The 26,710-nt window shown below is 44.5% G+C and overlaps 1 protein-coding gene across 5 annotated transcripts in view; it reads right to left on the bottom strand.

Annotated features, from left to right (window-relative positions):
• RBM6 (RNA binding motif protein 6) overlaps positions 1–26,710 on the bottom strand; it is a 57,817-nt gene that overhangs the window by 25,672 nt on the left and 5,435 nt on the right. For all 5 annotated transcript variants that reach the window (XM_068201590.1, XM_068201589.1, XM_068201594.1 and 2 more), the window contains 4 exons: positions 24,136–25,474; positions 23,319–23,408; positions 22,254–22,323; positions 9,989–10,062 (listed from right to left, as the gene is read on the bottom strand). In XM_068201590.1, the coding sequence (XP_068057691.1) occupies positions 9,989–10,062; positions 22,254–22,323; positions 23,319–23,408; positions 24,136–25,474 (1,573 nt within the window). The remainder of the gene's footprint in view (positions 1–9,988; positions 10,063–22,253; positions 22,324–23,318; positions 23,409–24,135; positions 25,475–26,710) is intronic.

The raw sequence follows: 26,710 nt of genomic DNA, 5'->3' as shown, positions 1-26,710 counted from the left end.
GAGGGCAGCCAAGCACAGGGTACTGCCTGCAGCTCCCTGTGTGCTGCTCACCTCTCTGCAGCAAGCACTGGAGCACCAGAGAGGTGATGTTTTCAGCTGCTCCTTTTAGACCCAGATGGATCAATCATTTGTCTGTCATCAGGAGGTGTCTGTGAAACTTTCTGGAATTCACTTCTTACATTTAGTGATGTGCCCAGTACACAGTGGAAGGAAGAAGAAGCGATGAGCTGAGTTAATGGAATGGACGGAGAAGGCAGCAGTGGCAGTGGACACACCAATTCCACATGAACCAGGCCCAGAACAACAGCTTGTCAGGGAAAAAAAATCCAAACCACCTCAGCACTCCTCTCCAGTGATATCACAGGTTGGGAAGAATCAATCAGGCTTTCAAAACCCTAAGGCTATAAACAGTAAAATACCTTAGTCATCATACCATTAATGTACAGCTTTGCACCGTGAGAAAGCTTCTTAGTGAGACTTCTCAACCTGGTATTAAGTGTATGAAAATACATCTTGGGATTCTTAAGACTTGAAATTACTTTCTCGGTTAACTCTGCTCCTGAGATCCTTGATGGAAAAGTACATCGAATGTTTGCTTGGGTTTTAAATGCCATCCTGGCTCAAATCTGGTTCATGAAGCCCATCTGAATATTGCTAATTTCATTGTTAGACATGGACTGTACATCACAAAAAACAAAGATTTCCCCTGTTGTCTATGAAAACGGGAGAAAATTACTTTCATTCTCTTGTTCTAAAGACAACTTCAGAGTTTTAAATACTTAAATCTTATGTTTACAGCTTTATAGCTTTGACCCTCATGAAAAATGTAATGCCTTACATGACAGACTTGATTTTAGACCCCTGTCCTTCAGAAGCTGTTTGTTCATCCTGTGGAAGGCATAACTAACTGAACTTATAAGTGGCCTGAAGCAATGGAGATGCAGGAGGACACTTGGATGCAACATCTGGTAGCTGTCAACACATACACACAGTGCAACAGCACCACAAAATAAACCTTCAGGCAGAATGCTCCTTTACATCTGACAGCTTTTGTTCTGCAGAAGCCAGGAACAACTTTCCACCTCCGTCCTACGTCTCCTTGTACAAAACAGCTCCAAGATTTTCTCACACAACCCTCTTCTGTGAGCAACTGTAGCCAGGATTCAGTAAGTTGGTCACACAGTGCTACTGAGGACCTGTCAGTGGCTGTCCCATTCACAGATCCCCTGACATGATGAAAGAAGATATTCTCCCCTGTATGTGAGAGGACTGTAGAAGATGGTGCCTTTCCTCAGCAGTGCAGAGGGATTTTGCCTGCCAGCACTCTCATAGCTCTTCCACCTCCTGTGTTTCCTGGTCCTGCACAGATGCAGAATGACAGCAAAACTCCTGATCTCTGATCTTGTAGCACACAGTGTTTCTTGTGCTCTCCATAGGTATTAAAGCTTTAATAAGAGTCTAGAAGGTGCCCTGTGGCTTGCAGGGGAATGGGGCGGATAATAACTCCATGTCCTCCTGTGTTAAATACCTGTTTCCTTGTTGCCTGTGATTGATGGATAATGACACAATAGCCCATTTAGGCGTGCCGCCCCCATTTTCCACTGTAATAATTTCATTTCTAGACAGGAACGTTAACAATCCAGTTACAGCCAAATGGAAACAGAAATTCACAAATAAAAGTTGCTGACTGCCAGAGCTTTGATCTTGCATTTTCAAACTTGAATCTGAATTTATTATTTTACTCGCAAGAGTCTCACAACCCGAGCAGAAAACAGCAAAATGCAATGTACTCCTTTGGAATGAGTCCTAATTCCAGATAGCCAAACTTCCGTTATTTAAACTGAAAAGGTCCAATACAAACTCAGCTGGGAAGAAAACAGACTAAAATCCACATCTGAAGGGAATTCTAGCTCTCTCTCACTATCAAAACTGTAGATACACAAAAAACATACATGATTTCTGCAGAAGGGTAGGCAGACTATTTCTTTGAAGAGAAGGAAACAGTGGTTCTGCCTTCTTCCTTAACCCCAGGAAGCGAGCAGTTCAACATTCTTTTCCACCTCTGGAGTCAACATTTTACCTTCCTGTTCCAGCAATCCAACACCAACAGCGCATCAAATAATGGAAAAGCAATCTCTGCTAAAATAGCACAAAAGCATGAACGAACAGTTCTGAAGCTGAAGCTCACAACAACAACTCATCAAATGAAATTTGCAACATTTTGGTGTGCTCCCACTTATCAAAACAGTCCAGATGGAGTCCTAGAATTATAATCTGGCTCATATGCTTGTAAAACATATCTGGTGTTCCCCTCGACATTGCTGGAATTAGGCTGAGGACTCATTGGACTCAGCCCAACAATTTACGTCACCTCGTTCTCAGTGACGGGTCCTGTGCAAACCATTATGGCAAAACCATGACAGAAAATGGTCTCACTCTGGAAATGAAAGTTGTGGGGCATTCACTGAGATGTCTTGATTCATGACCGAACCCTTCCAGACATTTCCCTCTCCCTGCCTGCTCATCTCCCTTAAGACACTTCAGTGGTATCATCAGCACCGTCCACTTCTAAGAGTACAGAGGGAATTTCTGAGAGTGCAGCCGCAGTTTGGTTAGTCACCAGCTTACTTAGAGGATGACTTCAAAAGCATCAAAGCAAATTAGTGGCATGAGTCCTATTACTTTCATATAGGAGCTTGATCAAGGGATTTTACATCCTAATCCAAAATCCCCTTCTGACCATATACACAATTTATCAGCTGCAGCACTACACAATCTGTCCTACACCTGATTTACCATGTTCCTTTGAAGCACTCTGAGGCTACGAGGCACGTACCTTCCAAACGCTTACACAGGGATGTCCTTAGAGTTTTTACAGATCTTCACAGAAAATCAACTAATGATGAATGCAAACTCAATTTAAAAATGCACAGTCTCTGAGAAGAAGCAGCCAGCAGTAAACCATGGCTCTGTTTTAAGGTGAAACTGCACCTATACGTAGCATACATAGCATAATCTATGACTAAGATTTCCCCACCGGCGCACAATTATTCCATTAACACATTAGGAGGAGAGGACCTGACAGCTACAGAGACGGGGTGCCATCTGTATCCTGCCCATGCAACCAAAGATTACTTCAAATCTTTCCTAGCTCAAGGCAAGATCTCACCTAGAAACAAATTCAAAGGATGAGTGTTCCAGATGCCTCATCACTCAGGAAAATGCTCTGCGTACTGAAAATGACCAAACCAAAGCTATTTCTTAGGGAATGCTCTGCCAATGAGTCCTCTATAATACAACTTGAGCCCTATGGAAGGGGCAGAGGCAGACTCACCCATGGTACACACTGCACTTTGCATGCACAAGCAGGACTTTTCAAGTACCCCCATTTTTACAACATCAGTGCTGGGCATGACCAAAGGTCCGGCTGTCCCCTGGTGGTTCCTCACTTTGAGCCACCAGTGCAGGGAATATCCAACCTTTTCCTGCCCAGCAGCTGTGAGTGATGCAGCACAAGTACTGATATATCAGTCACACAGCCAATCAGCCAGAGAGGACTGGACACCTGTTTTTTCAATCACTCACAGATCAAATTATTTCAACAAATTTCAGGAAATCACAATTATTCCCTCCAGCTCCTGGCACTGTAAACAGAATATCTAATCCAACAGAGAACAACTTGATTAACAAGGTGTTTATAATCTATAGGGAAAGAATGGTTATTTCGAAGTTACATCATCACACAGATTTTTTAATGTCAATGGGCAAAAAATTCCAACAAACCCATCACCAGAACAGAAATGCAGTGGCCAGGAGGGAGAGCAGGTTCATTTTAGAGAAGGGTAGGGAGTGATGCTTTATGTGAAACAACCTATTTATATAGCAGCCCAAGCCAACCTCAGCACACAGAATATAGTTCTGTAATATACAGCAATATTTGAGTCCTGAGATAACCTTGCTGGGCCACACATCCCCAGCAGCAATCAGAGATACTGAGGAAGTCCCACTTAAGCATGTGCTGCATGCTCCAGCCAGCTCACCCAGAAGCTGTCCTCTGGGACAATCCCATTGCAGAGCAGCAGCTCAGCAGCAGCAAACACACAGTCTCCTCCACGTGGGTAAGGTGAGGCTGGAGGAAAAAGGAGGACAGGATTTTGGAATACGAGCAGGGAAGTGGAGGGACATGGCAAGCTGGGAATCACACAAGTAGAGCAAGAAGATGCAGCTTCACAACTCTTCTAGTGAAAAGTGAACTTACTTTAAAACACATTGGGTAGCATGGTTTGCTTCTTCAGGCAAGGCAGGACAGAGCTGCCAAGAAGGAGGTTGTAGTTTTTTTATCTGGGTAGAGCTGGAGAAAACACATTGATGGGGAGCTACTATTGGCTGAAAGGAAGAGTGTGAAGTCTCTGGCAGAAGATCTCTTACAACCTTCTGTGCCAAAGGAAGAGGGACTAAGAGGATTCACACGGCTTGGAGAGCTGAGATGACAGAAGATGTTGAGAAGACAGAAGAGAAAAAGGTCCAGAGAAATATTTTCGGTACTTCTTGGCAGTTACATTTTACAACAAAAGCCACCCTTCTCTGCACATGGAAGGTCTCTGCAGCACGCGGCGATTAAGCCAGTCCTTCCAAACAGGCAGTGCATTTATCACAGCTTCATTGCAGGATACACACATGCACACCCACACACCCAGCCCTGTCACAGGTCACTGCAGGCAGATCCAACTGCTTATTCACAGTGAAGTGTCTGCCCAGCTCCAGGAGCTCCCCACTGCAGGCTTCCATACTGATCTCAAAAGCTTACAACTCCAGTTAAACGCCGGTACAATGCGGTGATTAGTAAGACACAAGAGGGAATGAAAAAATGATTGACTCAACATGTCAAGCCTCTGTGATGTAAGACCAGGGTGAACTCATGACAAGGTCACACACTGAATCAGATACAAAAAAACCCCAAATCAGCTCTGCTGCCTGGAAATCCACTCGTCTGTGGAGAGAACTTTCCATAGGTCAGGTGGCTCATAAAAATTCCTCCACAATGTGCATGTTTCCCAAACCATTAGGATGTTTACAGAAGAAACTGCCTAGGTATACAAGCCTTTCCCTCACTCAAAGTGGAAGACTCCAAAAGCAGATTCTAGAAATCCACAATCAAAAGCAGGACAGGCTTCATGGGGGTGAGGGAGAGCAGGGGAAAAGGAGATGTGCTAATGACACAAGCTGAGCAAAATCCACACATCTAATATGCAACAAGAAAAGCAGAATATAATGCCACCTGTGGATCCGAGGAGGACAGATCGAAAGCAAGGCCATCTCCAGCACCCTTAGCCTAACAGACAAATGGATTTCAGTGTATTTGTGGACATGCCACCACCACCCTCAACTACAGGTTAGAGCTAAAGAGACAGAGAAACATTGTCAAGTGAATAAATGATGGATACCAGACAGCCCGTGAAAATGCATTTGAGGCAGGTGTCATCTTCCATTACAGAGGGAACCTGGCAGATTCTAGAAAAAAAAAATTCCACACTCCACAATTCTACCAAAAGGCACATTCTACCAAAAGGAAAGCAATTTGTTTTGATGCCTGGACACACATTTTCTTTTACAAATTGCAACACATTCCCTGTACCACAGGCTTCAATAAATACTCCAAGGTTACAGGTGACAGGAGTTCTATTCTCAGGATAAGCACATGCTCCTTCTTTATTTAATTGGGAAGCCACACAGAGTTGTGGCTTGTTACTGCAAATGTTTTCAGGACAGAAAGTCCTAAGCTTTGCCTGCTTGTCACAGCATCTTGTGGATTTTAACACCAACAGCTACAGTGAAAAGCCTGTGAAATCTGATCTGCACCAGAAATTCTGTTCACACAGAATACAGAAAGGCCCTGCAGTGAATGGATACAGAGGAATAGGCTCAGAGCAGGAGAAACACAGAGTTGATGTTTCTAGCTGCCCAGGAGTGGGACATGCTCAAGTGAGCACCCACCAAATCCAGTAAGAATCCCTCTTACTCTCTCCAGTAAAAAAACAAGCAGGGAGTGGAGACACTGGTGTGCTCAGCAAGCTGAACCAGGACAGCACTGCAGGGAAACTGCTCTGACAAGTGCCGGCCTCAGTGCAGGAAGGCACAAGAGCAAGTCTTGAACAACCACTCCAGCACATGCCCGGAGACCTGCACAATAATGTACAGTGTATGCATTTTTAAAAGTTCATGCTATAGCTCTCCTCTTGTGCTCTTTCTTAAGAAACAGGAGGAAAGGATTACAAAGTTGTTAGTTACTAGCAACAAGCTAGGAAATATTCATGCAGCCAGTGTTGCTAAGTTTGAGGCCTGAGCAGATTTGGAGACAATACTACACAGTCAGTTGAGACAAACCATTTGCTCCTGAGCTCAAAAAAACCCACTTGCTTCCATATGTATAACAACCAAATTCCATTTCAGTGAAAACACTCAGAGAATTAAAATATGCAAGTAGCAGAGACAGGCTCCTTCCATTTCTGCTCCTCCTGCCTTTATGACACACAACAGTACACAAAGGGTACTTCATTTCCCACCTGATTTTCTCACACAAGTAACATGCTTGTTATGTCTGTTCTTTCTACACATGAAGGAGGAATGCAATAAGATCCCATGCCTATGGACAAGTGCAGCCATGGGATGTACTCCCAAAGTTGCTTCCAAGAAGCCAACCTGGTACCTTCAGACAGGAACACTACTACACCAGGGGCTACGCCAAAGAAATGCCAAATGCCACACCACACCCTTTCAAAAATGAGAATAAGGGAGGGAAAATTATTTAGGAGAAATCATGCAACTTAGCAGACAGAAACCCCCATTTTCCATTCAAAATAACTTTCTCCCCAACTGAAAAGCAGCTCACTGCAGACAGAAAAGGCCTCATACAACTCAAGTGACAGCCACCGTGAAACAAAAGGCCACCAGGAGCATCACCAACCATGAGGCTGCTATAAGGGCTGGATCTAGGCTCTGCACAACAAATCAACAGCTCATCTGCCCTGCCAGGCAGAGCCCCCACAAAGCCAGTGGGAGAGCCAGCACCTGGCACCTCACTCATCCAGCCCTGTGCCCAGCACCTCCATGCTGGGAATAACAGCGACCCAGCACCTTCCATGCACATTAGGTGGAACCTTGGCGCTGGAATAAGTTGCCAATGCAACAATCAACAAATCAAAGCAATTAATAAGGGATCTATTGTCATGACTTTAGCTGAGGCAGTTAATACACATGGAATGAAACTCTCCTGCAAAATTAGGGCAACACAGAATATGGGTGTTTCCTTATCACAATATATGTAACAGAAAAGCCCCCTCAAATCTCAGCAGTCACGTATACACGCCAAGATTTACTGAATGGAGGGAGTTGAACCTGGTAAATCTGCAGTTTGCAAGTCTGGCAATGATCTTAAGTGGGTGCTGGTGTGTGTCGAGTAAAACAAAAGGATTTCACAATAGCAGAATGATACAATACAGGGATGTAGCAAATTGTTCTTCAGGCAGGGGCAGTTCAACAGGCATTAAACAGCATCAAAAATGCTGGTTTTGCACAAGCTATTTATTCCCAGCCTCTAGATGCCTGAGAAAGAGGCAGGTTGACTAGCGAGGGACCAGCATGTCACTTGCTATTTATGCTCTCACAAGTGACTGAATTTGACAGGGACAGTTGATAACCTTCTGAAAATAACTGAACTATCAAGGAATCTGCATCTTAGCTAACACAGGTTTTTTGTTTTGCAGCTTGCGAAAATGCAGACTCTCGGTCTAAGGAGATGATCTTGCAACTCTACCCTGGAAGTCATTGAAGTGGAATATCTATTCTCTAGGGACAATTCATAACTCCCTGTCTGAAGATCTCTATTTGTCTCTTACTGAGAATTTTATAGTCACCTATTTCTTTTGCAGTATGTCAGGTACAGATACTGCTAGGTTTTGGGGTTTTTTTTTATTTATTTAGGTAATTAGAAGGGCTCTTCTGCATGTTCAATCAAAAGCAGATTAGACAAGTTAACCTAAGTGGGGCTATCCAGAAGTCCCAGCTCTCCTGACCAAATACATGTCGCTTGGGTCATCCCAAACTCCGCATTTCCCACTTCTCTAATTACTAACTACTGTAGGTCTACTAAAAGATGATGAAGATTGGCATATGGAAGCTTGGGAGATGATCCCTTCCAAGCACTCCATCTTTCAGCATTTGTCTGTACATACACAGAGCCAGGTATAGCAGGAAGGAAACTGGAAGACTTTCACACCCTTGGCTGTTTTTAGAACATCCCGGGTGTCTATGGCTGGGATCTCAGCTCCTGTCACTAGCAGGGAAGGGAAGCATTCCTCAGCCTGAATTACTGCTGTAACTGATGCTGGGGAGGTCAGTGTAAGCAGCAGTGGAACAGCAGCCAGAGCTTCTTCCCATGCATGTGTGTGCAGTGATTTACTGGGCACCTGCAGGCACTCAGTTCAGTTTAAGGATGGGTGACTACAGGCTTTCTGCTGTAGTAATGGACCAAACCTGATCAAGTTAAAACACCTGCCCAATTCTATATACTCCAAATGTGAGAAAGGGCAGAGCAGGTATCAACAATCAGAAAAAAGAGGGATTCCCAAATTCCCAGATACTTGGGAATCGCTCTTGCATAGGAAGACGTTACTTCATGTGAGCAGAATGGTGGAGAGAATATAGAGAGGCATTTGGGTAAAAGCAGTGTCATCTATAATTATAGATTCCCCAGTGACAACAAAATAAATTGGGAATTGTAGGAACACTGAAGGGAAAATAAAAGTTGTCACTGATGGTAAAAGTAATAATTAATTCTGGAGCCTTCTCTCTCTCTGCTCCTCACCACCACCTCAGTGGGAATGTGCCAGGCTCTTTCCCAGCAACAGAATTATTTCTGTAAAACATTTTTTTAAGTTGCAATACCTCTGTAACTGAAAATAGAGGCAAATGCGAGCGCTTAGTGGGACCTTTGAAACCCCAGCTGTGAAGACTCATTAACTGTAAGTACATTTTTGCAGATGCACAGCTCTGAATCTGACTCATAACTCTCCTCCCATGACAGCAAGACCCAGGATTCAGGTAAAAAGGCTTAAGATAATTGATATGGATCCTTACTCAGGCAAATTAAGAGGAAGAAAGCAGCAAAGAAGAGACTTAAGGGATATGGTGAAGGAAGGGGGATCAGAAGTTGGCTCTGTTGAGGGATCCATCATTTGCAGTTCCAAGGCACAAGGAGGGCAGTATGAGATGGGAATCTATGTTTTATCTAACAAATTTTATGCATCTTGCTCTTGTATGGGAGAAAACAGCTCTAGCTTCAAATACCAGGTCAGAGTGAAGGCCCCTCTTGAATAGTTACTGGGGATTTCAGTCATTTTGTCCTTTCAAGGGCTGGAAGTGTTCAGGTTTACCAGGCTCAACTGCACATGAGGGTAGTCCTTGTGTCTGCAGCTCCGGGTTGCCAAAGGACAGGATAGGTACAGAGGAAATGCACAATTAAGCATCTCTCCCACACATAAGGCATATGGCAAAGTGGAGCACACAAGTCACAGCTGACTCAGAGCTGCACACGAGGGTATGCACCTACAGTCACATGTGCATGTGTGTGTGCACGAACAGCCGGGGGAAGCGTTTACTGCCAGCACAGCTCTTCCCGACTGCATTTCAGTGAGTATAAAAACAGCAGGGTCAAAACCTGCAGTAGGAGTCTGTCAGCCACCAGCCTCTGACTGCAGCCAGTGTGCTGACACACACCAGGGAGGAGGGCAGACCACTGGGTGTCCAGCAGCTCTTTCCCGCTGGCATTTCTAAGCCTGATACAAGATTCTGGTAACAACAACATTTAAACCATGGTGTTGTGTATTACACAAGAACAGATCTTCCTTCATAAAAACCTCATTGGCTTTCCACCACCCCACCAAAAAAAATTAAAAATCTTCTAGCAGCATTGACCGAATTGTAAAGCAACCTGGTTGGCTTCCATGCATCCGATGGCCTCTTCCAAGAGTGAAAACTCCACGCAGACATAGCCATAGTCGTAACCTGGGGACAGCATTTAAATACAGACGGGAGTCATGTTAGTGCCTTGTCATACAGAAAGCCACATCAAATAATCAATTTCCCTTTCCCTCCAATGACAAGCCCTCTAATCACCACCCCTCTACCTCAGAATGAAAAAGAAAGAAACCAGGGACTGGCTGGATGATGATTAACTGTGCAGTTTACCATGAATGTTAAGAGTGGTGTTCCCACTTTCCCTTACAAAACCCAGTGACAGTCACACCCTTTGTTAGGGCAAGAAAAAATTGCCTTGCTGTTTGTTTTTTCTAAGTCATAGTGACTTTCCATTGCCAGTTTCACATGTTGTGCTACCTTGGAGGCAGCACTCTCCAAAGTAAGTATTGATAAATCATTTCCAAGTACCTTGCTGCAGATGTATTTTACACGAATAGCCAGCATTTTAATTGGGCAATATTTCAGAAAGAACTAACACAATTTCTTTGCCTTTGCTATTTTTCTTTCAACACCTGCTTACTTTTTGAAGTCCAGTCCCTTGCATTATGAAAAAGTGCAGCTGAGCAGGAATGAGAACTCCAACTTTCTCATTTTGGTATAGATATCACTGCACACATAAGAGGGTGTGGGAGCGTTAAGTTTAGATTCAAGAAACTACAGAGCCTTTACTCTTCTCACTCCTTGGAAAGCTGTCATCTCCATCACTACAGAAGGAATTCCTGCACTGGAATACTATGTCCCAAAGTAAAGTGCAGGGTGAACACTACAGAATCTAAGACCAACTCAAGATCCATGCCCGACGTTGAAACTATCTCCAAGAACTGGAGCACTGAGGAACAACCTAAAGTCACAACCTCACCCTTGACGTGTCAAGGCCACCACACTCCAAAACAGTACTTTCCAGATGATCACGGGCAGAGATGATCCTACATGGGCATAAGCAGTGAGAGGGCTTGGCTCCCTCCTCCTGCTGCTCTTTTGGCTGGTTTGGAGCGAGAGGAAGGCTGGTCTGCATGTGATTTGTGCCACTTTAGGCACCTAGCTGTCCTGGTGAAGAGTTTGTCTTCCCTCCTACTAAAGACGCACATCTCAACTCCAGTATTTTCAACCCAGGTGTGTATCTGGCTCCTACTGCTTCAGCCCCTCAACTTTTGTGAAAAGGTAACTCCATGCATGCTTCTCTCAGGCAAGGCACTCCAGCCTCCTGGAAAACAGGCCCCATCTCCCTCAAGCCTCTGCCTAAGAACATTTGCTGCACTCTCTAGTTTCTCCTTCTATCTCGACTATCTTTGTACTTTACCACATCAAAGACCAGACCACACAAAATTATTTCATCATCGAGTCCTACTGAGTTTTTTTAATCTTTTTTTATTATTATTCTAGGAGCTCTTTGCATGCTGTTCTAACAACACAACTTTGCACCTTTGCCTCTAATAACAAGATTCCAATTTGAATCTAGCACCTCTTCCACCTCATAGAGGAATTTATTCCCCTTTCCCATATTATTTTAGTCAATATAATTATGTTAAATGGAAATTTATCCATCTGTGTGCTGTTCAGCTCAGTGGAAGATGCAGTCCAGCAGCACATCTGTGGTGGAAGGCAGCTAAAGGCACTTGACACTCATACATCAAGTGAGCAACTGGAACTAGAGGTATGGTTTCAGCTGGCAGAATTGACAGAACCAAATTGATTCAGCTGCTCCCACAGCATCCATCCTACAGACACGCCGGATCACATTTTGAAAGTGAAGGAGTTCTCCTCTCTGCAGAAGGCAGCTGCTCTCCAGAAGCAGTGCTGCCCCTTGCTGGGAGACTGCTCTGCATGCCAGGCAGACACCTCTGCTACTCCATGCACAGTATGCAGCCTCACATGGTACATTTTAAAGCCTTACTCAAATCCAGAATTCCCGAGTAACTTCTTTCTCTTCTGTTTAGAGAAGGGCTGCATGACTGATATTTGTCAGCCCATAAGGCTCCTCATTCCCCTTCAGAGAGGATTTCTGAAAGCTTGCTGTAATCAGTAAGGCAAGATCAGAGCACTATCTTACTTCCATGTGTAGGAGACCACACGAGAAACAAAGCAAGACTGCAAAAGTTTTCATTCTATTTGCTCTGCAATAAGAGGAAGTTTACATCCCAGTCCTCATGAAGGGAATGAGTAGTTTAGACATGGATTTAATCCAGCATTAAACACAACTGAGAGTGCAAGGCTGAATGTTATACAGAGATACAAAAGCTCAGACGCTTGGAGGAATGTACGCCAGAGGATCATTCCAAGCATTACAGGGAGACAGTTAAGGGGAAGCCCAGCACATTTCTCCTTCTGCGCTTTCCCCTCCTCTGCTCTCCCCCACCAAACTCACAAACATAGCAGCAATAACATGTACAAAAACAATAACCATGGGCCCCATATCCTGCCAAAATGCAGCTCCAGGCCAGACATTCAGCTCTTGTGGTCGGCTCACAGAGGGACGCAGCGTTCTGGAATTCACTACAAGCTGTCCTTGCACAGACAGCACCGAAGTAGTGATGCAAGAAGAGAGCAGCCTGGAGCCACTTGCTGAAAACCACTGCTGAAGATGTGTGGGGGCTTGACACTTTTCCCCTCCCCCAGATCCAGAGCTTTGCATGGATCTGACAAGCACACTCAGGATGTGAGAACTACGGAGTAACATCAGCCTTGGGCGGCACGCCACCCCTGCTCTGCCCCCCTGCTCCCAGCTCCTCCAGAGCATCCTTCCATTTTAGGCCATGGCAGGGAGGCAGCTGAAATGGAAGCCTGTGGAACAACGGCACCACACCTTCAGAACGCAATGGCTGCTGATTTTTCCACCATCTGCAACAATCACATTACCCAGAGGACAACACTTGAAACAAAAGCAAGTGGCTCAAGGCTGGTTCTTAACAGGGAGCAACTACAGAGGCTCCTGCCACCAACTGTTGTTGTGCCTCTTCCCTGCCTCCTCCATAGGGCTGGTTCAGTCTGTGTAGCAGCTGCTGAGCTTGGATATTTTTGTTTCCGAAGCCTTCACACAGCTTGCCTGTCAGAATGCCAACAATTTAGGTGCTGTTACCAGAAGCAGGGCATGAGATTTTGATGGAGGAACAGGGCCAGGCACCTAATGGCAGGAACTGGTTCCACAGGCATCCCAAGGTAAGCAGTGCTCCCCTGTGAGTGAGAACTCTTGGACACCCTCTGGTATTCTTCAGGCCATAGCAGTAAAACCAAACCAATCAAACCAGCAAAGCAAAACCACTGCTGAAGAACAGTGTGTGGTTTTTGACTCAAAGAGGCCTAACTTCACATGCAAGGTTTCACATGAAGATAAAAATCCTGGCTTCTTCACCTATTGATCAGTATAATACTACAGTTTCAGGATGCACAAGAAATTATAATGGAGTAATGATTTGCAGAAGTATATATGATCAACATAAACTCTGTCAAAAGGAAAAAAATCCTTGTGTGGTATTTCCCTCACACAACCTCTGAGCACAGCTACACTGTCCAAATGATCTTTCCAACAGGAACACTTGAACTTGCCCAGATTATGGCCCTAGCACAGCCATAAAACACGCATGTCCTCATCTCCCCCCATGGTTTAGGTCAACTGTGTAAAAGGACTCTTGTGCCTTATTTAGCTACTTCCTTTCAGCTGTGCAAGTCTACAGTACCACAGGCTGTGTACGACAGATGAAATCAGAATGCAAAGAGAGCGTGCACATAGATTGCAGAGGACTTCTGCTTTCCCTTAAGTGCTTCTATGTATACACAGTCCTTTACGGATGCTCCCAAAGCATGCTCGGCTGTCTTCTGCACTGAAAATGGCACAACGCTTAATACTTAGGAGTAGGGACACATTTAGAGCTCCAGGAAGCTGCTCTGCGAGCACTGGAATAAGGAACATTCTGCCTCTGAAACAGACGTGTCTTAGCAAAGTGAATTTTGACAGCAAATGGAGGGTCCCTGCTAACATGCAAGAGTTTGGCTAAAAATCCTGAAATCCTGCCTTAAAATTACTGTTCTTTGGCTTCAGATATAGAGATCAAAGACTTGAGCTTTAAAATAAGTCTTGTCTCTATACAGACACAGTTTCTACTGAACAACTGACACACAGTAATGTGTTACTTCACCATAGTTTGTTATATCAAAGATCTAAATAAAGGAAAACCACAATGTTGCTCTCATAGGGGCTGTAAGCAGTGTGAAGACAAAAAAAAAAAATCTCTGGAGTTTCAGAAGAGCAAATGAAAAGATCCTGTAGTGACAGCAGCCCTGTCTGTGCCAAAGCAAAGATAGTTTTGGAAAGAAGGCAGGATGGCAACATGACAAAGGCAGCCAATCCAAGAGGCGATCCAGCTTCTTGATTCTAGGAATGAGTGTGCAGTCAGTCGTGCTCCTGCGCAGCCCCAGCAAGCTTAGGGCATCAGGTCACCTCATGTCTATGGGGAGCCTTTGCCAAAACAACTGTGACAAACCCCTGGCTGCTCTGGTGCAACACAAAGATGTTCCTTCTCCTCCAGGACAAGAAGATGGTCTCCCATTAAAGTAACTCCATGTAACAGCTCACCAAAGGACACTACACTAACCCTGGCAGCTGGGCCACCTGCCAGCGTGGTGGAGGTCCCTGCATCTGCCAGGTGTGGCCAAGCAGCCTCAAATCAGGGCAGATAGATGCAATGCAGTCTCCATAGGCAGAGAGCTTCCCCACCATCACTACAACACTTGACTTGTGTTTTTTCCCCTAGGATAAGACAGAACTACCACAGAAGAAAAGCATTTGCAGTTCTGGAGACTTCTAGGATTCAGGGAGATGGCACATTAAAGCAGAACCATGGCCTGCAGCTGAAGCAGGAGATTCTTGCTGCTTGCTCCCTCCAGAGACAACTTGGCAGAGCTGAGGAAACACTCCACAGAGTTTCACCCATGCTAGAGAAGAAAGTTCCATTGCTCCAAGGCAGCTACAGCATAAAGTATGGAGTGACTATGAAGGACTTCTATATCCCTGAAAGAATCTGTGGTCTCACACACTTACCTTTGGGAGATCAGGTAATGGAGACAGGGATTGTGCACCCTGTTCTCAGAGAATCTGCCTTTCTGTGGTTGAAAGGAAGATCTACCTCATGAGTGGGAGATTTTGGCAATGTGTCCATGACCCCACACACAAGATTTGCCTGCTTCCTCCAAGGAAAGATGCAGATGTAGGTCATCCATACCAGAGTGAATAATACTGGAGAACACAGGGCTTTCTCTGGATCTCTGTGCTATTACACTGGGCTACTATTAGGAGGCAACATACACTTCATGCTTCCAAGAAAACAGGAGCTCCTGGACATGCTCAGGAATGGCTGTACCTGTATTTACTCAGCAGGCACTGCTTTTGCAGTGAGGTTGGGCACCAGAGTAGTGCCTTCCATGGCAGGCAGAGGAAACAAATCTGTCCAACCAGTCTGAAAAGCTGGAGGGCACCCCGCAGCACAGCAGGGACGGCGGCAATCTATCTATGCTACCACAGAAGCCAAAATCATGAGCTCTCTCAATACCAGCTTGTGGATTCTGAGCGTCCATAAATTTGTCAGATCTCTTTACTGCACAGATAAATTGGTCTTCAGAGCTACTAAAGCTGAAGAGCTGTACTAGAATAAACAGGACAATCTGCAACAAGCCATATCCCCAGTCCCTTTCAAAGTCTGAGCATTTACAAGCCACACCTGCTGCTGGGAAAAGGCCTGTCACTTCCTGCTGTCCCTCTGTGTAAATAAGTACACTCTTACACTTATTCATGACAGAGAACAACACTGAAACCACAGGAAATGAAACAGAGCTGTATTCTGAAAGATAGAGCACTACAGTCCATCCTCCTTCCTCCATCCTGGAGAAAAAGACACAGAAAGGACCTGCCTGAGACACCCTCAAAGGCAGACACCAGCAGCTCCATAAACTAAAGGAACTACTACAGTCAGAGATCCAAATGGTTGTCAACCCTTCTTGGCTGAAGGGGGATAGTTTATACACAGCACAAAGGAGAAGAGGGGAAAAACCTCAATGCTAAGATTGTACATACTGTAGTTTTATTAAAGACAAAGTATCACATTATGCTTGTACAGAAACCTGGAATCTGAGGAATGCTGGGGCTTTCACTAGACTCCATGAGAGAGGACTGCGAGCAGCATACCTGGGAAGATGTTCCACTCAGAAACTTGGTTTTAAAGTGCTGCTAAAGTGAACCTGGATATACGACTTGTCATCTTAGCACAAAGTAATCAAGGTAATGTCAGTACACTGTGCAAAGCCTTGAAGTTTTGCTCCAGAGATGCAGAAGGAATGAGCACCTTTGTAAAAATGGATTCTGCATGTCAAAAAGGCTGTGAGCATGTTTTATGGATGGATGCATTTGTTGCCTTTTAGGAATAGGCCTTATAACCCTGAACCAAGGTTGATCACCATCACAAACACTGACTCAGACCAGATTTGTACTTCCTATTTCCTAAGGCACCACATCACAGATAAGGAAAGAGGAGCAAGAACACCCTCTGCTTCCAAGAGACAATGCACTAGTGTCCTGAAACCAAGCAAGGCAAGCTAAAAGCCTACTGCCCACACAGCTGGGAAAACTGGCAAGGACTGCTATTGATGACCATGGACTAATTCCAGCTAAGTTTATTTTTTGGTTCTTGGCCAGCTATTCTGGCTACAAGCTAGACTCATTTGGTTCAGGCAGATCAGTGCTGAAGACAGTTCCACAAGTCCTGGCAGGTGAGCCCCGCAGTCTGCAGAACTCTGCTACTGACTGGGGGATCTGACCACACCTCAAGGGGAAACTCCTTGCGTGCTACAGCATCTCGTGAGCTCAGGGATGGTCACCTCAGCTCTCAGCAAGTGCCTGAGGTCTGCATGCCTGAGTCATGGCTGATGCTGCAGACTGGGCCACACAACCTTCACTGTGCAAAGCACTAAGCACAGCAACAGGAGATTATTCATCCTATGGTGCATTAGCACCAGCCTTGACAGTGAGCCAAGCTGTCCTCTGTATAATTAGCACAACAGGCCAGGTGCCCCTCTCCACCACAGCATGTGCTAGAGCCATCCCACAGCAACCCACAGCATGTGCTTTGTACCAAACCCAAGAATCCAAGTCCTTGTGGGACCTAGTCCTCATCTAACTCCAGAGGGCTGGTGTCAAGCCCTCTATATGGGGAAGCCACCAGCTCACCACAAATCCATGCTTTGGAAATGTTTCCCCCTGGGCACTGCACCACTCCAGAAAGGAATCAAAAAGCTTTCTGTTTGGCACAGTTCCAGAAACACTCCCTCCCCCTGCAGAGGAGCAGCTCACCTCTCCAGTCCTACCTAAGGCTGAGAGCTGCAGCACAATGGCACCTGTGGCAGGAGCAACAACTTGCCAGCATTTCTGGCCTCCAAGAGCAGCCCTACCCAAACACCACCCACAGCAAGGAAGCTAAAACCCTGTTATATGTGGGCCTGAAAAAAGCACAGCCAGGTCTGCCTCAAGGGAAAGGTGATCTCACTGCCTTGGAATGCACTCCAGCCATGGAAAATGGAGAACTTATCCCTACTGAGGAGAGGTGCACCAATTTAAAAAAAAAAACAAATCGGCACAAATGTTTCCATCATGAACTGGAAACTTCTGGACCCTTGGCTTATGAGTTTCAGCAAAATATAACACTAAAAAATACAATTCTGAATTCCAGAGGCTTCCTGATATATTTCTGAAACCAATGATTCACTGTTGTGATATACAAGATAGACTGCACTTGGAAGGAGAAAAAAAAGCAGCACCTTTTAAAGATTTATCTAAGGGGCTTATTAATATTTAACAGGGCACCAATGCGGCAGAGCTTAGAGAGAACAAGCAAGATAATCCAGTTTCTTGTAGGACTTGGCCGAGGCAATTTTAAGTTTAACACAAGGAGGGATAAGGGAAGCAGTTCCAAGCACCACATAAGGGGCTGGTCTGGAGAAATGAAACAGAACAGGAATGCTAGGGCAAGAAGGTGGCTGAGCAAGCAATAAAGTACATTTAGTGGCAATAATACTTGCCAAAACAAAAGCTTTTCAAAATGGAGCAGGCAGCTGTCATAAAGCAGCTCATGTTTTTAGATGACACTCCATTTCTTGGGTGTTCCTTCACCACAGGGAGAAGCCTGTCCTTTAGCAGGAGTCGCCCGTGTCCATGTGGACATTGTTCTGGCCCCAAGCACTACTGCTGCACAGGGAGCTTCTACCTGCTCAAGGCATTCCTGTTCCACAGGTGCTTTGCGCCTAAGGGGTGCTGTATTGTGTTCCCACACACACCCAGGGTTCAAAAACGAGTATTTGCCAGGGTCAAAATAGGGTTAAAAAACCCAAATCTCCCAATTTCTGAAGGGCTGCGCTAATTTAGAGAGTACATAAAGGGGCTGGGGTAGATCTCACTGCTCCTGGTGACTAGAATCAAGCTCACCTGGCCCCTCCAGGTCCACTTCAGAGCTCGTCTCCACCCTAGTGAAAGAGTCCATTCTCCACCAGGCTCTCCTAGCCCAGCAAAAATTCTTCTCAGTTCCCCAGATGGGCTTATGGAGTGAACTAGAGAAGTCTTGTGGGCTGCCAGCCATTTCTCAGGCTCACTTTCCCTGAACAGCTTTCACAGCTGCTGGTACCAACACTAACACGAATCCTGGTTGGAAAACACATGTTCCAGGCTTGTCACACTGCATGCTGCATCCAGGAGAACAATTTGAGCAGAAGGCTCAGTGTGGCTTGTGCTTTCACTTATTTCTTTGGACACCACTGCAGTGTCCTTTAAGATAAGCAGCCCTTTAAGATAAGGCTGGCTCCATGTGCTTACTTCTCCAGGGCACACGTGAGTGACTCAGCCAGAGTTCTGTGCATATCAGACCCTCAAGATGAGATCTCAGGCTTATGTCTGACATTAGTCAGGGAAGTAGAAATAAAGCCTGATGAAAATCAGGCAGGAGGTAAGTTTTAAATGTCATCAAAATCAAAAACAGGGCAAGGTGTGCTCATGTTAAACTCTTCAAAGGTCAAAAGGGATCAGCTTCAAGTTCCTGGCAGTCAGCACCAAGGCAGGAGCATGGACAGTAACAGGAGGAGAGACCCCACTCCATGAGCAGCCCGTGTTGTCACACACCACACTAACACCTCCAAGGAGGGGACACCACGGTGTAAAGACACACGGAAGCCCTGAGCCCAGCAAGCAGAGTCAAGCACCTTCAGAAGGGATAGGAGAGCTCACAATCCTTTCCCAGAGAGCTGCTGACAAGCAGCAGGAGCAGTGGGATATCCATACCCTGCCTCCACACAAGGCTCCAGGACATATTGCACAGCAAAGCAGATGATAGTCTTTGAGAAGGTTCCACGGTCACCTCAAGGTTTGTTCTTTGCAAAGATTAATTGGACAGACATGACCAAACACACTTGAGAATGCAAGCTGAAAGATTTAATATAGTTATTTCTGCCAAGGCTTACGCACCACACTGGAAGAAGCCCTCCTCCCCCCAGAAATGGATTTGGCACTTTCAGTCTGAACGTACAGGCATCAACTCAAAAATCTAACTGATGGAAATTACAAGTTAATGTCTTTTAGGGTAATACTATAAAGTTTGACTTTGACATTTTATCATTGTAAATATCTGCCTCTTTGATTTAAATAGAATTACTATGCCACTTCTTAAGGTCTCTCACTGCCTTGTTTAAAATCTAGCCATCATTTCAGTTTGTGGGCTTCAGAGACAAAATAATCTAAAGAATCAACAGCTTGAATGCATACCAAAATCACACCAGGTATATTAAGAACAGAGTTCCATTCTCAGCACAGCCTTCAGTGAAAATAGACTTTCCTTCGCACATACAGAGTATGTTAAAAAAAGGGGCTTTATAAAGAAATTGAGCTGCTTTTCCCAAGAAAAATCAACCATATATTTTTCCCCAAACGAGAAAGAGTCTTGTAAAAGATCATACAGTAGAATCATTACACTGAAGCTGCTGAGATAAGCTTTATGATAAGCAATATCTTTTTGAGATACTGATCCGAACCTCACGTATTTTGAGTTAATTGTGTGTTATTTGTTATGGTTGTTATTGTTCCCCCCACAGCTGCAAGCATTCTTCTCTCAAACACATTCAACATGCATACTCATGATTAATGTTATTTTTAACATTTCTGGACAGCACTCAAAAATATACAACCCACTCAGACTGGCTTAGCACGTGCTCCTCTGAGCCAGGCTGCCATCGTCCCACCGAGCCGATACAGCAGTGCAGGTGTATCCCAGAGACATCAGTAATCCAAAAGGTTTGCTTTTAATTCTTATGGATATTTACATACACACCCCATCACAAAAGCATTGTTTAGCCCATGACTGGCCTCTAGTTTCAGAGGTTCAGCTTTTCAGAAGTTAATATTAATTCAAATGTATACACTTCTCTAGGAGAAGCCAATGTGAAAAGCTGGATTAATTTTGCAACAGCTTCTAGTTACCCAATTTCTAAAAGAAGTATTCACAATGCAGGAAGCTTTTATTGCCCTAGACACATCCATCTTGTGCAAGAAGGATCAGAGAGCTGTTTAAATGCAGCCTCAGGACACAATGCAAAACAAAGACTTTGAAGCCTCCACGTAACCCGGAACAAAGCTACACTGCTTAAATAACTGATGTTGACTGGATAGGGTTAAACAACACAGCTCATAAAAACATGAGCTAATTTTAACTTCATTCTTTGCCTCCCCACAATTGCCAGAAAAACTTTTTAAAAAGCCAACTCTGCAGCTGAAGAGACAGAACAGAATGCAGCTTTTGGAGAGACAGCAGAAAACTGCAACCCTCGCATCACATGTGACCACCCGCAGATACCGGAGCTTCTGCACATAACTTCAGACACTGCATCTCATCCCGAGCAGCCTTTGAAACAGGGAAGGGGAAGGAAGAAAGAGCAGCTCTCTAATGAGGGCAGTAAGTCCTAATAACGTACATGGGAAAAGACTTACAAAGAAATTTCCAGTTCAAGTTGATTTATTACTGAAGTGACATGTTTCAGAAGGGAAAAAAACCAAAACAACTGACAAATCTCATCAGCACAGGCAAAAAAGGAGTGTGTTGCAATTACTGTGTTGCAGTCAGTGCTGTGTGGGTGACGACAGCAATACTGAAATATGCTTAAGAAGGAAAGCAAGAAAGACTAACTGTGCCCCTTAAGCCCTGCTTGTTAGGACACAGGGATGTTCTTTAGTTCAAAGGTTCCTGAGAAGGTTGTGAAATCTCCTTTGACAGCTTCCAGAAACAAAAATACACAAATACCCCACTGCCCCAGTTTCTCAATACGTTGGAAGCCTTTACATAATGTATTGACACCAAGAATTCCAGCTGCTTCACATACAACCCATACTGAAAATATGAAAAAGCACTGATTAACGTAGAAGCCTCTGCTCTCCTAGGTTTAAAAATAAAATTAAAATAAAATACCAGTTTCCAGGTATTTCCTACTAGTATTATCCAACACCAATCCCCGGAACTCACCCTTCCTACCATCGCACATCTTTGTTCCAGTACAACTTTTTCACAAAGCAGCCTTGTAAAATATTTCTTTCTTCAGAATCCTATACACACTGATCAGAAGTACAGCAGAACTTTATTCTTTGAATGAGGAAGAACATCCAGACCCAGTATTTGGATATCTGCTTATAAAACTTACTTTGTCTTTTTATTTAACCTGTCTTCGTACCTAAGCAAGGCACCAGTTTCAGGTTACTGAAGGAGAAATGTTAGGATGGAACAGGTTTCCTGAGGACACTATTTGTGCAGTATTTGTTCCACAGTAAGACCACCTCAGAAACAAGATTTAGAACATTCCAAAAGGATTTAGTAATAGTTAAAAAATAAAGTAATCTATGGAAGAATTAACCTGCTGCCCCACGGCTTTACTCCTTATAGCTATTAGAACAGCCTTAGTGCTCTTCCTGCTGCTCCTGCACCTCTCCAGAGGCAGCTGGACACATGCTTTACCTCTGAGGCAGCAGTGAGTATACCCATCAATTTTGAGGTCAAAAGGACAAACTACAAAACTCAGAGGGCATTTTCATTACAAGAATACCTGCAATCAGGGCATGTAAGACTTTAACCAAATTGCCTAAGAGGATATTGGTGTAAAAAATACCCTGTTGTCACTTGAAACTAGAAGCACTGGAAAAGCATTCTCACCTGAGCTGTAATCTTTCAGTCGCAGGTCCTTCACAGGTGTCCCATCAGGCCCTCGGAAAGCGTTGAGGATCTACAGGAAAAACAAGATCCACTTCATCTCCAAAATCAAACCTCCAAACCCAAGGTACTTGCCAATGCACATTTCTGTCTTTCCAAGAGTTCTATTCTTTCTAGGTTAAGGCTGTTACAAACTGACACACTTTCCAGCAGTACCTGAGAATTAAGTTCTAGCAGTACCTGAGAATTGTTACCGAGTTTTCAAAGTATTTTTGGGTTTTGTTTGAAGAAGTGAGCACCATTTACACCCCAATTCAACTGTTCAAAGGTTTATTACACTGGTTTCAGCCAGACTGTTCAACTCAGATCCTTATTTAAGGTCAAAGATGTCCTACTGCCTTTAAGAAAATCAAAGTACAAGGGCAAATGTTCTGAATCTTATCCTCTGAAGGACAAAGTTCCTCCCGTGAGTTCTCCTTTATCAAACCTCAGAAGATGATCACTACAGCTTACCCTAGCAAAAGCTGCTGCATGTAGGAGTTGTCGTGCCTGGAACTTTCACCAAATAAACAAAAAATCCCAAAACTGAAGTCCTAATTCATAGGAAATGGAGCTACTTTCACCTTGCAGCTTACATCATTTTATGTTTTTTTTACTAAAACCAGCAGGAACAGCAGATATCTTTTCCATCTTTGTAAGATCTCATTTAAGCAATTTCAAGTAACTAAGAACAAACAAGTTCACTTAGACACTACTTGTCTTCTGAGCCCAAAATAGTAGTAACAATATTTGGTATATATAAAGCAGTGATGAAGTAAGGCATGTTGCAGAGTCTGGAGTCAAGGCTTCTAGCTATCAACACCCCACATGCAACCACAGGAAAACTCATCACTTCTAGAACCCCCAAAAACCCAGAATAATCAGATAACAGGTAACACTGCAGTGACTTCTAAATCTGGATTTTCCCCTGGGGAAATGACAGACCATCTGATATGCATTAACCAGACTTAAAAGTGGTACTTTAGAAACCCTCAACAGAAGTTTCTGGATGAGAAACATCCCACTTACATCATCCTTTGTGGCAGTTTCAGGCACTCCTCCTAGTCGAATGAGCTTGCTTGGCTTCACATACTTGGGGCAGGTCCGGTAATCTTGGTCCTTGAGTTCATACAACCAAAATGGTTTTACAAATGAGAGATACTGGCTCACAAGATACACAAGCAGCAGCAAAATAAAGCAGGGGAAAATTCAAAGGCAAAGGCCCATAAGCAGCCTGACTCAAAGCTTTAACCCCTGTTGGAGATTCAGGGAGCTCTGGAGGTGCTCTTCACACGCTCACCGAGCTGTATAGTAAGATCTAGCTCCAGGAAAACAAAATGGGCAGATCACATCTCTCTGCTTTCCAGCAGTGGGAGATTCAAATTCAATAGTAGTTATTAACTCAGTAGTTACCACTACCTTCAGGTATCCAAGATAACTCTGAAGGAAAAGAAAGTATATATGAGATAGTAGTACACAGGCCCACCCAAGGCAGTAGCTTCTCTCTGATACTGCTCATAAGCAACATTCAGGGCAAAGCAACAAAACAAGTTTATCTGTAACCACTTCCCCCAACACCCTCTGTCTGGCCATTTTCAACCTGGGGACTTTCTGAACCAAATCTGGTTCAAAATATTTAGCAACTCTCACTTGCTAAACTGCACTTCTCTTGGGAAGTGTTTCTGAAATAGAAAGGGTGTCCATTAAATAATTTGGAGCAGAGAATGACCTCAGAGAAGGATGGTGAATTAGAATAGAACTGAAGCGGTGGGATATGGATGAAGACTCCTTCCATTCTTTGGCCAACACACATTTAACAGAGACATCAATTGACAAAATCACCTACCTGAAGGTTCTTATAGGGCCTAGAATCTTTGCTGGGTTTTCCTTCTGCAAAGGACTTGCCATGTTCGTAATCAAACATTTGATGCCCTGGCAGCCGGTGATCCACATCACGATATTCCATGTTCCGGTAGTCTGTATCTTGCCTCCCAAGGAAATCCAGGTCACCTTCACCCTTTAACCCAAGATCAGAATCGGATCTTTGCTGCTCCCCCCCAGAAAGCTGCTGCTGTTGCTGCTTGTTAGCAAAGGTCTGAGGTTGCTCCTCTTGGTCCTGAAGAGTAGGAAGAGGTCCACGGCTATTTTGGAAATTGTGCGAAGTGTCATCTTCGAGACCCAGTCCCAGGGATTCCTCTTCTCTGGCTGATGCTTCCGAGTGTTGAAATTCCCCTTTTTGGCTACCAAAGGGACTTCTATCTAGACTAAGTGCAGACTCATCTCTTTTGCTGGTGCTTAAACCAGAGCCCTCTCTTTCTGCTAAAGGTCCAGCAGATTGGTTGTGTCTAAAATCTACAAGGCTTTGATCCACAGGAGGCATTTCCCTATCTGAAAAGTCCATGGGAGGAGCTACATCTCTGCTCCTAAAATCCTGATCAGATCGGGATCTGTGCCTATTTCTGAAGTCTGACGATGGTGCGTTCCTGTTTCTGAAGTCCAGATCAGAGGTGCCCACGCCCCTGAAGTCCAAATCAGGTACATCTCTATTTCTGAAGTCTGAATAGGAATGTTCTCTGCCCCTGTAGTCTAACTCAGACATGTCTCTTGCCCTAAAGTCTGAATGAGGCCCATCTCGACCTCTGAAGTCGAAATCGTAAGACCCCCTTCCCCTGAAGTCTGATGGAGGTTCCTCCCTGCCCCTGTAATCCATATTATGTGCTTCCCTATCCCTGTAGTTCATACGGAACGTGTCCCTGTTCCTGTAGTCCCCTGAGGGAACATCCCCACCCCTGAAGTCCATAGGGGGCCCTTCTCTCTCACGGAAGTCTCCGGAGTACATATCCCTGCCCCTGTACTCAGAAGGAGGTGGCTCCCTACCTCTGAAATCCATCTGAGACTCATCTCTGCCCTGGAAGTCAGATGGTGGGAAATCCCTGCCCCTGAAATCGTGGTGCCCATCCCCACCTCTGAAGTCACTACGTGGTCCATCTCTAGCTCCATAGCTGAAAGAAGGTTCCTCTCTGTTGGCAAACTGAGGATTGAGGAGGCCTGAGAGTGCCTGGATATCAAAAGGAAGTGATTTTCTGCCAGAGAAGTTGCCAGAGTGTCTTTCTTGACCAAGACTATCAAGGGAAGGAGGATATTCCCTGTTCCACCCGGGAGCAAACCTTTCTTCTTGGCTCCCACTGTAGAAATAAAGACAGTATTATTCATAACGTGCTTAAGAGTCTGAAATCTACACAGCAGCACATTCTTCTCTAAACTTTTATAGAGCTGTGTAACAGTCTAAGATCCGCAGAAGATATTGATGTTTTGGCAGATTAAGATGAGGCAGCTTACGACAGATGTGAGAAAGTAAACTTGGGTGCTCCCATTTCAGCACAATTTCCAGAAGCACTCAACAGAGAATACCTGCAACATTAATGGGTTAATGATGGTAGCAATCCACATAGTCCTGCACTGCACACAGCTCTGCAGCTGTCTGAGGTGCCAGCAGCTGGTGTGTTGGTTCATTAGCATCACCAGCACACGCCTGTGAAGAACCCAGGAGCTTAAGCTCTCCGGGCAGTATGGAAACACCTAAATTAACACACCATCCTGAGGCATATGAAAGCAGAGGTTACCAAACAGGCTTTACTGACATGCCACAAAGACTCATTTATGCTTCCTTGTGCTGGAGTCCAAACTGGCAAATTCTGAAAGCCATCAGTTCACTGAGGGTGCCTCACAGGACTATGCCAACAATCAACATCCAAGATATCCCTGTGCTCGTGCCTCCAGACTGTCTTACACCGAGTTCACAAGACTACAGCTATGAGCTCTCCCAATATCTCCGTAAGAACATGATACAGTGTCAGCACATTTTAAAATAACACCAAATGCTACCCAAAGCGGTGGACATTTCCTTAACAACTACAGCAAGTTATGTTGTTCTGAGTTTCACTACAGAATCACTCACCAAGATTAATCAAAGCATACACAGATTTCCTAAGGTACACAGTCCATTTCACCATCATGTAGAATAGCAATTAAAACTTGGATCAAGGTCAGCATTCCCCACCCAGTTCATTAAAGAATGATGCCAATAAAATCCACTTAAAAATCATTAGAACAGCACTACTGATATAATTACAAGACACAATCCCTCCCTCATCAACACTGTTACTACATGTTCTGGAGGATACTGATTTTCATCAGCTTTCTCAACACATTACAGTAGTCAAATATTTGAAGTATTCTTACAGCAGAAAACTAAGGCATGCCATAAGCAGTACCTTTATCATGCTGATTTTCAAGGGACTGAGCTGCACACAAGAGCAAAGGATGAAAGAATAATGCACAACAGAGGAAAATTCTAAATGTTGGTGGCTTCATTTTTATACCCAGCGCTTTCTTGCAAACAGAGGTCTCAAGCAACAACC

The sequence above is a fragment of the Anomalospiza imberbis genome, chromosome 11 (genome assembly GCF_031753505.1).
Source record: "Anomalospiza imberbis isolate Cuckoo-Finch-1a 21T00152 chromosome 11, ASM3175350v1, whole genome shotgun sequence".
NCBI classification, from domain to species: Eukaryota; Metazoa; Chordata; class Aves; order Passeriformes; family Viduidae; genus Anomalospiza; species Anomalospiza imberbis.
The sequence above is the reverse complement of the archived record's forward strand: the minus strand, read 5'-3'. Positions and strand labels throughout refer to the sequence as shown.